This window comes from Melampsora larici-populina (assembly GCF_000204055.1).
Source record: "Melampsora larici-populina 98AG31 unplaced genomic scaffold MELLAscaffold_13, whole genome shotgun sequence".
In the NCBI taxonomy this organism is placed as follows: domain Eukaryota; kingdom Fungi; phylum Basidiomycota; class Pucciniomycetes; order Pucciniales; family Melampsoraceae; genus Melampsora; species Melampsora laricis-populina.
In genome coordinates this window covers 1011011-1025738 of record NW_006768777.1, presented here as the reverse complement: position 1 = coordinate 1025738, position 14728 = coordinate 1011011, and the positions used below count along the sequence as shown (strand labels likewise).

General features: G+C 40.1%; 2 protein-coding genes across 2 annotated transcripts; one reads left to right on the top strand and one right to left on the bottom strand.

Moving 5' to 3' along the window:
- Nucleotides 1-1706: 1706 nt before the first annotated feature.
- MELLADRAFT_71582 (uncharacterized protein) lies at nucleotides 1707-3213 on the bottom strand (the record flags this gene model as incomplete). Its single annotated transcript, XM_007408628.1, has 5 exons — nucleotides 1707-2006; nucleotides 2087-2188; nucleotides 2272-2868; nucleotides 2955-3000; nucleotides 3073-3213. 5 exons carry the CDS (start codon nucleotides 3201-3203, stop codon nucleotides 1779-1781), a joined length of 1104 nt encoding a protein of 367 aa, XP_007408690.1.
- A 1421-nt stretch (nucleotides 3214-4634) lies between these two features.
- On the top strand, nucleotides 4635-7628 carry MELLADRAFT_105416 (uncharacterized protein; the record flags this gene model as incomplete). The annotated part of the gene is made up of 3 exons (XM_007408733.1): nucleotides 4635-4659; nucleotides 4737-6200; nucleotides 6274-7628. 3 exons carry the CDS (start codon nucleotides 4635-4637, stop codon nucleotides 7626-7628), a joined length of 2844 nt encoding a protein of 947 aa, XP_007408795.1.
- Nucleotides 7629-14728: the final 7100 nt, after the last annotated feature.

Sequence of the window (14728 nt, the reverse complement as noted above, 5' to 3'; positions counted from 1 at the left end):
TTTTCGTCGTAGAAGATCTCAAAGATGCAGATAAAAATGAACTACAAGTGAATATATAGAATTTCAGGGACCAATGGTAAATTGTGATGAGGGTGAATGGAATGTAGTCTAGTAAAGTTCCTGGGATGACTAGGTGTAGATTATAATGCTCCAATATATATAGGCATTCGAGAACTGGTGAGGTTCTACCAATCTCATCGCCATTCAATGAGGGCATTCCTTACTGGTTTGTATAGTCTCGGAACTTGAATTGCACGCTGCGAGGCGGGGCTGAATATGATGAAAACCTCACTGGCCACCCAAATTGTACCACTTTGGAGGGGGATGTTTAATCGAGTGAAGCTGGTTTGCAGTACTCCCTACCGCAACGCGTCCTAGATAAACGCAGTCTTGGTCTGGTACCACCTTCAGAACCGTATGCGAGTCTGATGTTGAAAGATTTGTTCAATTCTTATCAAGCGCAGTGATGTTTCAACTGACATCTCGAAATCTGATAAAACCCGGTGACCAGAAGGATGTTCACTGGAACCAATGGCAATAGAAACACATTACCAATGCAAGCTCCCAGAGGGTACCCACTTCGCAGTTGTTACATTTCTCGGTTGTGGAAGATTGTCCGATTGTCCCAAGAGTCAATCTATGGGCGCAGGTGCTGAAACTGCCAAATTCTTCTGAAAGTCTGTTGGGGACCAAAGAAATGAAGATGGGTCGATGTGAAGAATGTAAAATATTGCCAGCTGAATTTCAAATGTTTACAGGATTGCCTTTGACCAATAAAATACAATCTTCTATGCTCAGGGCAGGCACCACGGAGCAATATAGATGTAGAATTCTTCCCCCTAGATAACATCATTCAGATGGGGTAAAGGCTAGCCAAGTCCATTACCTTGTTGGAATTAGAGCTACTTCCTCTGGGAGATAGGTGTATGAGGTTTAGGACTGTGGCACCTTTCTATGGATGTTTTTAAACATATATTCTCATTGCATATTCTAAGGAATAGTCATGGCGGTACTGGTTGTAATTGTTTTCCAACCCAAAGACACTTCGCAGCTGAAGAAGGTTGCCCCTCAGTTGATGACCTTATCCCCAGTCATGCTGACTTCGTGACTTCGGCAGTCAATAATTTGAAGCAAATGGTTGCTTATCAGCTCTCGAAGTCAATGCCCCTGACGACTGCCTTAGCTAGCGTATATCTACTGCGAGGAAGCCGAGCAGGCAAAGAGAATGATGTCTAGATGCTTAGAGGTGCCATAGCAATAACATCAGTCATTCTCTCCATGCGTTGGTTTGATGGGTTCTTCTTCTATAACTTGTTTGATAACTTGGCAAGAAGATATCAATGATGATTGGCACAACCAATTCAGATCATCTGATTTCAATATTGAACCACACCTTGAATTCCATACGCGATTTTTCTGAATACGCATACCCTGCAAATCTCTTTCTCAGTTTGAAAATTCCTGTGAAATTGATCAAATCTCCATCAACCCCAATATTATTTCATCTTCAAGGAGGGAAAGATGTATGTATCAAGATGCAAAATTGTCAGGATACTTGACATGACCACGGGTTTTGGACTTGAAAACGATTCGACAATTCACCAAACAGAAAATTGCACGAGTTGAAATTGAAAGCTTTTTAAACCTCCATCCGTCACTTCTGAGTTATAATCTATCCGAAGAGAACCCCTCTGGTATGAATCTGGAAGATCGACAAAATTTCCTATGAATACATTGCATACTTGAAACTTTTTATAATTGATTCAAAGCAACCAATCTTATCTAGCCATTGGATCAAGTTCACCAAGAAACACTTGTCTATCTACTCCTCCACTTGCAATGATAGGTTCTTTTGGATGAAAATCACAAGAGGTAACGGTTCCTTTATGGCCCGGTAACTTATATAGAATGTTACCAGTGTTCACATGCCATATGGTAAGTGATCGATCAGCTGCTCCTACTGCTACTCTATCTCCACTTGGATCCCATGAAGGTGTTCGTAATTGCTAGTTATTCAAGATCAGGATGGGTTATGTTTGAGTCAGATGTAAGATGATTTTTGGATAATCACACGGACTTTTCTTACATTGTCATGTCCAGAAGGCGCACCCAGAAGGGTTTTGACGAGTCGAGGTGGATAATGCGGTCCATTCAAGTTGTTGACAGGAGCAAATGGCCTTACGTCCCACTAAAAATACATATCAAGAACGCTTGTCAGTCCACCCAAACTTGACGGTCAATGGGAAGGGTATCATCAAACGATCAACTTACAATACGTAATGTATCATCAAAGGCTGAGCTAAGTAAAAAGCTACCATCAGGACTCAACCTGAGACCTGAGATGGTATCAGTATGAGCACGTAAACTCCAAGAGACTTCTTTCTTCCGTAAATCAAAACAATGTACATCATTATCAATTCCACCAATAAAGAGTTGTTGACCATCAGCAGACCATTGAACAGCTGTGATTGGATAATTAAGTTCAACTTCATCAACTGCATCTTTTTCGTCTTCACACCAAATCTTAACTGTTCCATCATCCGAACCAGAAGCAATCAAATCACGACTACTAGTAGAAGAGATACTAATCGAATTGACAATTCCAGTATGACCACGATGTCTTCGAGAAGGTATACCAGTATGAAGATCAAATGTAGTAACGGTTCTATCAACTGAAGCAGCATAAAGTCTTTCAAGTGGTCTGATAGGTGAAAAATCAATTGACATGATCGCTCCTTTTGGACCTTTTAATAAACCATAATTTCTACACTCTTCTCCATAAACTGACCAAAGATTTATAGTACGATCAGCTGAAGCTGAAGCTAAATGATCACCACTTGAATCGAATTTAACATCTAAAACTTCTGCCTATAAAAACCGATGGAAAATAAATAAAAAAGATGGTTAGATTAATTAAGTTGATATCATCAAAAGATAAAAAAAATCTGACCGACAGTATGACCACTCAAGACCATGATCGGAGCAGCAAGACCACTAGTCCTATATACTTACGAATATCATCATTAGTGAAATCGACATCAACGTGATCATCAAAATGAATGGATAGCTTACCTTTTAACCGATTGAATTAATTGACCTTTACCAGATCCATCACTACTAACGATCAATTGTTGATGATTTTCTTCATCAGCTTTAGCTCGTTTTGAAATCAGAGCACCGTCTTCTGAGGGCCGTTTTACCATTGTTTTCTTTGTTTCTTTGCGATTCGTTAGGGATGGGAATGACGATCGATTGAGAAACGCGAGGCGCGTTATGAAGAATAGGGTTTTGAGGTGAAAACGTAATCGAATCGAACTCGATAAAATCGATAGGCCAAATGATTCCAAATTTCTCACCGCCCTCGATAGCTCAGTTGGAAGAGCGAGAGACTGTAATTGGCTATTGGGATAAACAACTTTCGCGGGTTGATCGTCTGAAACAAGCATCTCTAGGTCACTGGTTCGATCCCGGTTCGAGGGAGATTTTTTGCCGACAGACCAACCGGCGATTTACCCGCGGCAAGGTTCCTCGAGGGTCAAATTTTCAAGAGCAGAGAAAATAGCCGAGCCTGCTGAAAGGCAAGTGAAACGGAAAGAAAAACTTTCGTTAGACCACACTCAAGGTTTTTGCGGTGAATTTTTCCTACTTACAAAATTGTTTCAACGAGGCATGGGGATGGATATTTGACAGATAAGAGCCCTGAAACAAGTGAAAGAAAAATGAGATTTTCGAATTTGAAATTAGTTTGACTGCATACAAAATGCTCATCAAATCAAGGATCCAAATCAATCCACATCTTTCACGTGTAAGATTTTAAAAAATTGAGAATCAGACCCTGTTTACCTTCTTTACCATCCTCGATCATTCCAATCGATTATTAAATCGCGGTAATTCTTCATCCAATCCATTATCAACAAAACCATCTGATTTCAATCAACCAAAATATTTCATTTTTTTATCTCCTTTACTAGCATATTACAGTCTATATATACAGCTCTAGTACAATCACTTCTGTACGACTGTTAACCATAAAAGAATACTGACTTAAAAAAGGGTGTACATAGTCCTTGCACCAAACTTGTAAGTCGACTGACCCACCTCAATATATTTGAGACTATCAATAAGGTGATTTCGAATTAGAACCACAAGATATCTTGGCAAGCTTCAATCCAGATTGTTCATTTTCTCAATTCACAAGTCCAATAAGCAGTATCCAGATCAAAAACATGATCATTACTGGTTCTATCTTTTGGACTTCACAATCAACTTATCATCATCACTTTATTATATCTAATCGTAACATGCTATCAATCTATCACTTCATTCAACTTCAACTTCTCAAGATTCATTCAACTTAGATTTCAATACCCAACAGTGACACTCCATATCTCAAAATATCAAATCGATCACTATATCTTCTCTTCTTTCACTTCTAAACCCAATCTTCATTCTTATCCAATCAATATTCAACTTTGATTCTCATTCCAAATCAAAACTCAAAATCATCAATCTCAGATAGCCTATCCGAAAAAGTTTATCAAACTTATCTATCCAATCCATCAACTTACATTACTTTAGGATACTTAACTTCTAGGCTCAAAACTAATCGATTAAACTCGCTGCGATATTAAAAGATGTCACATCATCATTCAAAAAACCGTAAGTACTCTTTTCAACCAAAACTCGGATCTGATTTCTTCACTTGACTCATCTTCATTCTCTCCTTCTTTCTTTAGCACGTAACTTTAACCCTCTCAATAGACAAAATCATTCAGCTCCATCTCGTCATACTCAACCCAGACATCTCAACACGATCCTCAACAGATCACTTCCTACTCATTCTCACGAACTCAAGTCTGGACCCTCTCAAAGGCTTGACTGTTCTAAACCATCAACACAGTCTGAGCCTCAAAACCCATCCGATCAACCCAAAATGGGCTTAACTTTCAATTTGCATTCAAATGGGATGAGTGCGTTACCCAAGCTACCCAAATTCAAGCGTCTCAAAGACAACCAACGTCCCAATTCAACTTCTCCAACTGTCGCCACTCAGTCTAGTACCCCTGTCGGTCCACCAATCAACAAACCTGCACCCAAATCATCATCCCGATCATCTGATCAATCTCGTCGAGCGCCATCAGCCTTTCCACGTGGAGTCAATCAAATACCTCTTGGTAAATCAAACCGATCACCTTGGACCAAGGCTTCGTCATCTTACCGAATGGAAGAAGATGACGTTCCAATCAAATCACCTCCTAAAAGGAACCGAACCAACAGCTTCCGTCGTAAAAAGGGATCAGAAGTCTCAACTGAACCCACCAAGACGCGTAGGAGTGGTCAAAGTGGCTCTAATGGTCAATCCTCTGGCACGATCACTAGAACTCAAGATGCGGGAGATGAAACTGAGGAAGACCTAGAGTTCAAATATCAGACCGTAACCGAATTTAGACCTTTATCGGATGAACAAGTCTCGAAGCCATCTGATCAATCAGCTGTCCAGGCTCAAAATCGTCCTATATCTCTACCACCAACAACTCCAGCGTCTGACGCTGATCGCCTCAGTACGACACCTGTAGATCAAAATTCTGTTGTGAAATCTGTCAATCACACCAATTCGATTGACGCGGTCGATGTTCCTCGAGCACCAGGATCTGGTCTAGATACGTTGACAGTCAACATCGAAGGACCTGAACCACCACTCAAGACTTCTCCGGATCCATTCAACTTGAGCGGCGCCGGGTACAATGACAAGAACAATGATACATCTCGAGCCGAACCACCAACCTCGATGCATACCCAGTCTGGCTCCAAACGCATGAAACCCACTGAAATAGATTCAGATTCTAGTCTGTCATCTTTATCTTCAGACGACGAAGAAGAGGACGATAGTAGTGACTCATCATCATCGATGTCTGAAGATACCATCGAGATCGCTTCTCCACCCTTTGAGGCTATGGCCGAGCCTCAAGCACCGGCTCAATCCGAAACCATTAACGATGACAGCAAACTGTTGGATACCTTGACTGCAACAGCTCCAGTGACTTTGGAACGACCACCTGAGACAAGTCCCAGCCGAGCACCTTTAACAGATATCGTGATGGATGATGCCTCCGAGTTAGGAGAGGATGTCTGTTTAGAATACACTGATTTTGGTGCCAATGAGCTAGGCGTGCCTGTCACTTGGTCCGAGTCGGAGTACGGTAAGCTTTAGCTTCAACTATGAACCCTTCATACTTTGAACATTGAAGCTGATCAGCCTCCTTTGAACTCTAGATGAAGGAGAGAAGAGCGACGAGACTGATGAATTCGCCGAGTTCCTCTTAATGGAAGCCAGTGATTACGATCTAACAGAGATGACTAGATTCCAGTCCATTGACCATGACTTGGGTGAAAACTTTGATTTGGAAAGTCACTTCGGTAGTGATAGCGGCGGTAGTAGTCAGACAGGTTATATGATCATTGAAGAATTTGAATCATTACAGACTCATGAACCAGATGAGGAACAAATTGAGGTAGAAGAAGAAGATGGGGATACGACGGATTCATTAGACGAAGATGATCATTCGGGTCTTGTGAAATTTGGTATAGAAGTAGATGATGATGAGGAAGACGATGCAATGTTCTTTGATTTACCTCCGGATTCGGCTCTTGGCTCTCTGTTAACCAATTTCGAACTATCGGGCGATGTTGAATTCTTTGTGTTGCCGGAAGAAGAAAGTGCAAACGCATCACCTCAAGCAACAAGGCGGATCATCGAGTCACCCAGTATCTCTACTTCTTGTCTACTCCCAGCTCCTCCTGGTTCATCTACAACTAGGCCGGTTCTTACTGAAGCTTTAGGACCCACACCTGAGATCCAACTACCGGTGATGGGATCATTTGCAGTGGCTAAAACTGCTGGCCGTACGATCATAGACGAAAAAGCCATCCCTCCGATCTCACCGTTCACGGGTGGAAAAGTGGTTCGATATAATCGATTCAAGAAGCTACGAGATCAATCATGTGGAAATGATAGTGAAAGATCGTCATTAGGAACACCTAAACCGGATTCAAATCATCCAGCTGAACAATCAGCTCCAGAGGACGATTTTGATATCACTGCCTTCATTCATGGAATCTCTTCAAAAGACGATGACGATTTTTTTGATTTTGGTCATGCTGAAGGAATAGAAGAAAGCATTGAAGAAAGAGGAGGGAAATCGAATTTAGATGATCTTTCTAGATGGAGAAGAGTTCCAATGACCGCTTTTAGAATGTCAAATGAACCACCACAACCGATCATGATAGACGGAGCGATTCAGCCGTCAGCAAGAGCAGGAGAAAAAACCTTGAGTTTAGTACAACAAAAAAAATTAAATGCAAAAAGTTTATTACTTTCACCTAATAATCGAAAATCGAGAAGAAAAAGAGGTACAAGAAAAGATGAAATTAATCATCAACCACAACCACAAAGGAAGCGAGGTAAAGTAGAAGAAGAAGAAGAACTTAGATTAGCAATTAATCAAATGTTTGATACACCACTTTTCAAGAGTGTAATTGAAAGGAATCAAGGAGTCGGTGGTGATGGAGATCAAGATGTACCAATGTTAAATTTGATGGATGGAATTGAAGGTCTTCCAATTGAATAAAGAACTCTTGGCTTCGTTTCGAGTCCTTTTTTCATTTCATCCTATTAGCTAGTGGCATTTTGTTTGTTCTTTATTGATCACTTAACATCTGACTTATCTTTTTTATCATTCATCATATTGTCCATGTATACCTCATTCAACAACAACGACCATCACAAAAAAACCCTTATAAGAGTTGAGTAGACCTTCAATTAAGAAGAAGAAAAAAAAAGAAAATCTAACAACCAAACGAACAAGAAAAGAAAATCTCTTCTTGGACCATTTGTTTTTGCCCATTTTTTCAAACTTTGTATTTTTCTTTTTGCTCAAGATAATGTTTTTTCTTTTTTCATAAAACAAATGAAAAAAAAGTAGAAAGAAGAAGCAAAAAAAAGAACAGTTAGTTGTGATATGAATGTGAGATTTATTAAAGGCATCTTTTGTTTTTGTTTTATATATATATAGAAATCTTTTTAAAAAAAAAACTCAATTGTAATTCTCAAAACAAAACAAACCAAAATTGATTTGATTCTAGATCTAATTTAGAAAAATTAACATCAAAATAAAAAGTTTAATCAAGTTTTTATATGATTTTATTAATTATATACTAAAAATTTGTTGATGATTTTTTTTGGTTATTTCTCTTGGGGGCAACGCCCGAACCAATCCGGCCTGGATGTTGGTATCGGATTGGTTTCGTGTCGCCAACCCGACACCAAATCATTGGTTTTCCTCATGTCGGTTTGGCCAACCCGATTTGAGGAGTGAGGATTTCCCATATCGGGTATCGGCGACACAATATAGGATGGAGGCAATTCCTGGCAATTCGCCTTTTTCTTACTTGAAAAGCCTTGCAACCAATCTTTAACTATGGTATTGGCTCGTATCGCTTCAGCGACACGATATGGCCGACCGGTTTTTTTTGCCCTCATATCGTATCGGGTATTGGTCTGAATATGTGGGTTGGCCGATACCACATGGAAAACCTCCGAAAAGTCGTATCGTGTCGGTTTGGTTTGGGCGTTGTTGGGGGGGGAAGAAATTAAATCTTAAAATATTTTTTTGCAGTGCAAAATAGAGAAAAAGATGTGTATTTTTGTAAACTTATCAAAGTCCCACGCTCGCGCCTCTCGCGAGGCGTCGAGCGAGGGACTTGTGCCAAACTCGCACAAACTCATTGCTCAGGGTTGAAGCCTTTTGCAGGAGAGCGTCTCAAAACCCCTCTACAGCCTTTTCCTTCAAGCAATGGTTCTCTGGACCAAAGAAAAATCTTGTTCGCCGTACTTTTCCGCACATTGTACATATCTTTTTTCCCGAGGAAGTTTCTCCCCTCCCTCCTTAAAATTACCCCAAAGTTTCTAAAAACCTCTCAACTGTAACATGTAACATTGCAGTGTAATTGCTGCGAGTGCTAAGTCACTTTTGTTATTTCCGTTTTGTCCAAGTAGTATGGTAGCCTAGAGGCACAGTCACCAAATGTAGTCGCATTGGAAGTTCATTTTTTCTTTTCTACTCTTTAGATCATCAAATTATAATCAAATCCTATTCGAAAAGCTTTTAATGAAATGAACATGTTTGGTATTCTTTAGGTGGTTTGATTAGTGGATTATTCATTGGTTTATTACATTCAAGATCACCTTCATTTTTTAATCAAATCGAACCTATGAACCTTGCTACTTTTGCACCTTGGATCGAAATTCCACATTATACATCAATGAACCTTCATGATACAGATCTTTAATAATACATTTCATGGATAACTTCAAGATCATCGAAAGAGTTCAAGAAATTAAAACAAAGTGGTTTGCTTAGTAAATCTAAATCGATTGATTTTGTAATAGAATCATGAAAATGGTTAAGTTGATGACATGAGAAATTCATATCTACATGATCTGGTGCACTCCAAATTGTACAAGCAATATGAGTCTCTGAGATGATAGATGATCCGAATTTGATGTGAATCATCAAAGAAATGAACTTGGTGAAAGTGGATTGGTTTGAGGTTTGGGAGTGGTGATATGATCTGTGTAAAGACAAGACAATTTGGTGATCGATCAAAAGATGAATTTTGATGTATCAAATGTGGAACCAAAGGAATTTCATCAGAACTAACAAGGAAGAAAAACGAACGGATTTTTATATTAGTTTATTCAGTAAATCTTTTGAGGATGCTGGTTAAGAGAGAAACTTACCATTCTCGTTTTAGGAAGAGTGAAATTGATTTTGTGATGGTCAAAATCAAAGTGTTTGATTGAACGGGAGAAATGATGATTGCAAGAAGAAAGAAGGTGTTGCAAAGGTGAGAAGATCTCAAGGTTGGAAAATAAGTTTTGCCAGTGAGTTCTTTGTACTTTCCGGGTTTTTCCTCCGCAGTCTACCTACATATAACTCGCACATGTTTACATCTACATATAGATTGCTAAAAATTTTGAGACAATTTTAAACAAGGAGAGGAGAAACTTCCTTGGGAAAAAAGATATGTACAATGTGCGGAAAAGTACGGCAAACAAGATTTTTCTTTGGTCCAGAGAACCATTGCTTGAAGGAAAAGGCTGTAGAGGGGTTTTGAGACGCTCTCCTGCAAAAGGCTTCAACCCTGAGCAATGAGTTTGTGCGAGTTTGGCACAAGTCCCTCGCTCGACGCCTTGCGAGTAGGCGCGAGCGTGGGACTTTGATAAGTTTAGTATTTTTGGTAAAAGTTGAAAAGGTTAAATTCATACTAACCTTTAATTTTTGAAGTTATGATGTGACATTTATGTATAATAATGTTTAACATGTAGTGTGAGTTGACCAGATATGTAGATAGAAAATTGGAGAAAGCTTCAAAGAGTCTTGTTATGTAATTAGACAAGATAAGAAAGAAAACAAGCAAAAGAAACATAATAGCTTAATAAATGTTGAACGATTTTATTGGCACTTGATTTCACAATTTATGTAATTTATTGATTCCTCTTCTCCTTCCTTGTAAGGTCAATTTAGATGAAATTTATTCTGGTATGAGTAAAGAAGATCTTGAAATGAAAACTTGAGATAGATGATTGAAAAATGAATTTATGGGCAATCTATTAAACAATTATCTTGTCAAGTCTCATCAAAGAATTTCCAGAAAAAGATTATATATGTATAAGTATAGATTTTATACTAGCTAACCTGATATATAAGTGCGCTACATGAGCACTTCTTCTCCAACCTATAGGTATGCAGACCTATGGTACTCACCTAGTAAAGGAGGAATGATAGTGAAATGAGAAAAAGATAATTTTAATGAGCAAATAGCTTGTGACAAGTGATCTTTGCGGTTTTTCTCTTCCCAAAAGATAATTATTCATTACTAGCTAACCTGATATATAAGTGTGCTATGTGAGCACTTCTCCAAGGCTCATGACAAGTGATCTTTGTGGTTTTCTAACAATGAACTGACATTGGTATAAGTGAGTATAGAGAAAAAGATAAGGGTTAACTTACTCTCTTCCCAAAAGATGGGGAAAGAGAGTAATACACAATTAGACAAGAGTACATATATCTAAGCAAGTAAAAACAAAAAACAAAAGATCGGGAATGAAGTGCGTTAGAGTCCTTTGGGGATGAGAAGACTTAGAACATGTTCAATTCCCATCAAATTAATCTAACTGACCCACAGAACCATCAATGCCAGACTTCTTCAGCTACCTCACCAAAGAAAACATCAAGGCAGCAATAATGAGCGTACCACCAATCAAAGCCCCAGAATTGGCCAAACTCCAAAACTGGGTGTGGAAACAAACTTGGCAGCAAGCCAGGAAACACATCAGAGCACTGTTTTTACAAATCACAGAGACTGGTCTAATCCCCAACAACTGGAAACAGGCACGTACAGTCATGCTTCCCAAACCCGGAAAGCCTGATTATACAGCAGCATCAGCATAGAGACCAATTGCTCTTCTTAACACGTTGAGCAAAATCTACGAAAAAATACTCACAAAGCATCTCTCCAAGCAGGTGGAAAGCAAGAGGCTCTTACATGAAGGCCACTACGGAGGATGTCCTAATAAATCAGGACACAAAGCATTAACTCACCTGGTAACCTGGATACGAAAGGAATGGACAAGAGGCCATGTAGTTGGAGCTCTATTTGCTGATGTAAAATCAGCATTTCCATCCGTACATCACCCCAGGCTACTGATCAAATATCTTAGAGAAGGAAGGCTTTCACAGCCAGAGTCTCAATTTGCTCAGGGCCAGTTCGGTGCCCTTCAACCTCTCAGGTTGACCCAGCCAAATGCTCAGGCGGCCGCCTGAGAGGTATTTCAAATGCCAACTTGAGTGTTGAACCGTTTGGTACAAGTTTTTTGAAAACCAATCAAGTGTATGCCTTGGAGGTCTACCAGCCAAATTGGTCAACCTGTCAGGTTGGCTGTTTTGCTAGAATCTGGCAGGTTGACCTGGCTATTGCCATAGACTTGCCCGAGGTGATTATTGTTAGGCTGAAACAAGAGTTGTTGTGATCTCGTAGCCAGACTGATCTGTCTGTTTTTTTAAAGAAAACTTTGCTCAAAAATGGCCCAAAAAAAGAAAGAAGCAATCCATGAACCAGATGCTGATACACCAAAAGTTCATAAACCAAAGATCTACGCAAGATGGACTGAAGAAAACGAGGCGACAATGATTGATTTTTTGTTGAATGAGAAGGAAGATGGTAGGATATTGGAATTGGGTTGGAAGAGGCAAACGTGGGACCATTGCGCAAAGGCACTTGCAGGAACCAAGCCACCCTTGAGCCTCAAAAAAACCGCTGAACACTGCTCAACGAAGTTTACAAAGGTATAGTGTTGATCTTATCTCACCATCTTCGATCTTAAAAGTTGCCGTGTTGATTTGTTTTGGACCTTTTCTTGTTGAAGGTGAAAGGAGACTTTAGATCCGTCAGGGAACTTATAAGCAAGTGTAGTGGAATGGGCTGGTGCCCAGTGGAGATGAAGTGTGATACTTCACCAGATGTGTGGAAGTATTTGATTGAACAAGACCCAAGCCAAGCAAAATGGGTCAACACACCCTTTCCACTCTTTGATAAGATGGAATCTCTAGTCGGGAAGATCCTGGCTTCAGCAGAGGACACTTTTGATCTGACTCAGGCCACATCAGCTCCGGTCACCCGTGAGAATAGTGAATCATTGGTCAAGGATTCATCTGAGCAAGAGCAGACTCAATCATGGGATTTTGATACAACATACCGGCAATACAACAGCCGAGAGGATGAAGAGGACTTCCTCGTGAGTATGATTTTGAGCAATGTATTGTTTACAATTTGACTAATTTGATTTGATTGTCCAGCACCAGATCGACTCTGAAATGGTGTTACAATCCGGTTTTGTTTGCACTCCAGCTTCTTGTCGTACCTCTCAAGTACAACAACCCAATTTGGATCTCACCTCGTGCAAGCGTAAGGAAGATCATATGGAAACAGAGGACTTGTCCTCATCTTCTCAACCCCCAAACTCTCGACGCTTCCGGGGGAATAATGGAGCAGATGCACTCGACCTTTTTGGCGACAAGATTCTCATGGGCCTCAAATCAACTGTAGAAGAACCCCAGTCCAAAGTTGATACAACTACGCTTCAAGCAATTGAAAAGATAGAGGCTGATGAGAACCTTGATGAGTTGGTTAAACCGAAAGCCATAACCATGTTCCTACAACATCCAACAATGGCTGGAGGGTATATGGCAATCAAGAATCCTAAACTTGCTAAAGATGTATTATTAGAGATGCTGGATCAACACACACAAAAGAAATGAAATCCTTGAATTTTGATTGAATATATGCATAGTCACAAAAGCTGAAAGAAATCATTTGAGTTTGTAATTGCAGTTTTGTGTCATATGTATAATTTATATTTCCAAACTATCATAATCTGACTTGCCTTCCTATTCTCCTAGCTTCAGCTTCCTGCTGCCTCTTGTAGTCTGCCCACATTTGACTTGCAATCTCATCACGCCATCTTACTGCGTCCATATCATCATTCGATCTGTCTTCAACTTCATATATATCTGCCAAATTTGAACCTGAAGTGCTTGGTAGAGGGTTTTCAGAAAGAGCTTGGAATTCAGGGAACTTGGATGCAAGCTTGCTGCTGTCGTTGACACGGATAAAGTTGTGAATTGCACACATAGCAGGCACTAATCGCACTTGAGTTTTGAATGGATAGTAAGTCCCATTTTCCATGACTTGGAAGCGCTTTTTGGACACCCCAAATATGCGCTCAATCACCATACGTGCACTGGAATGTTGTAGGTTAAAGAGCTCTTCTTTATTTGCTGGCCTGGATTTTGAACATGAGTCAGCATTGAAATTTGAACAATCCATGTTTTTTCAAGACATACCTCTTATCCTTTAGTCTGGACCACTCCTGTAGATGGTACCTAACTCCTCGATATGGAACTAGGCATTTCCGGCTGAGACTGAAGCCAGTATCTCCAAGGTAATACTTGCCGTCAGGAACTGCCAATGATCGACGGCATGAGTCTTCCCACATAGAACTATCTGGCATTGTGCCAGTGTACCCTGGCATAACATATTGAAACATCATGTTAAAGTTTGCAGCTGCCAGCACATTTTGACTTAGATTTGATTTTTGGTCACAGAATCGAGGTCAGTCATCTGGTGAGACATGTACTGGAAGGTGTGTCCCATCTACTGCACCCACACAATCCTTGAAGTACAGCATGAAGCGTTTGTCTGAAGAAAAGGCAAGTGGAAGCAAAGTGTGCACCGTTGGCTGTCGGACCAAGCTGGTGTAAAAACTACAATCATTGACAGCATCAAGAACTTTGTGAAAAACACTGAGTGCATAATTCAAGGATCAGTTACACAGTCACTTCAGGCAAAAACATACAAAGAGCACCATACCCTGAGATGGTGTCTGGAGACCTTTGAAAGTGTTCTTCAACTTTTCGGACAGAGTTACCGGTGATGATTGTGAATAGAAAAACCGCCATCTGCTCTTCTGCAGTCATCACTGCCAGCATATTAACCTCGGATTGGGAAATCCGAGGCGTTCTCGGATCTGAAACCTCGGACAGAAGCTATCTGAGGTTTTGATCCGAGGTAATTTTGGGCACATAATGATACCTCGGACAGAAACCTC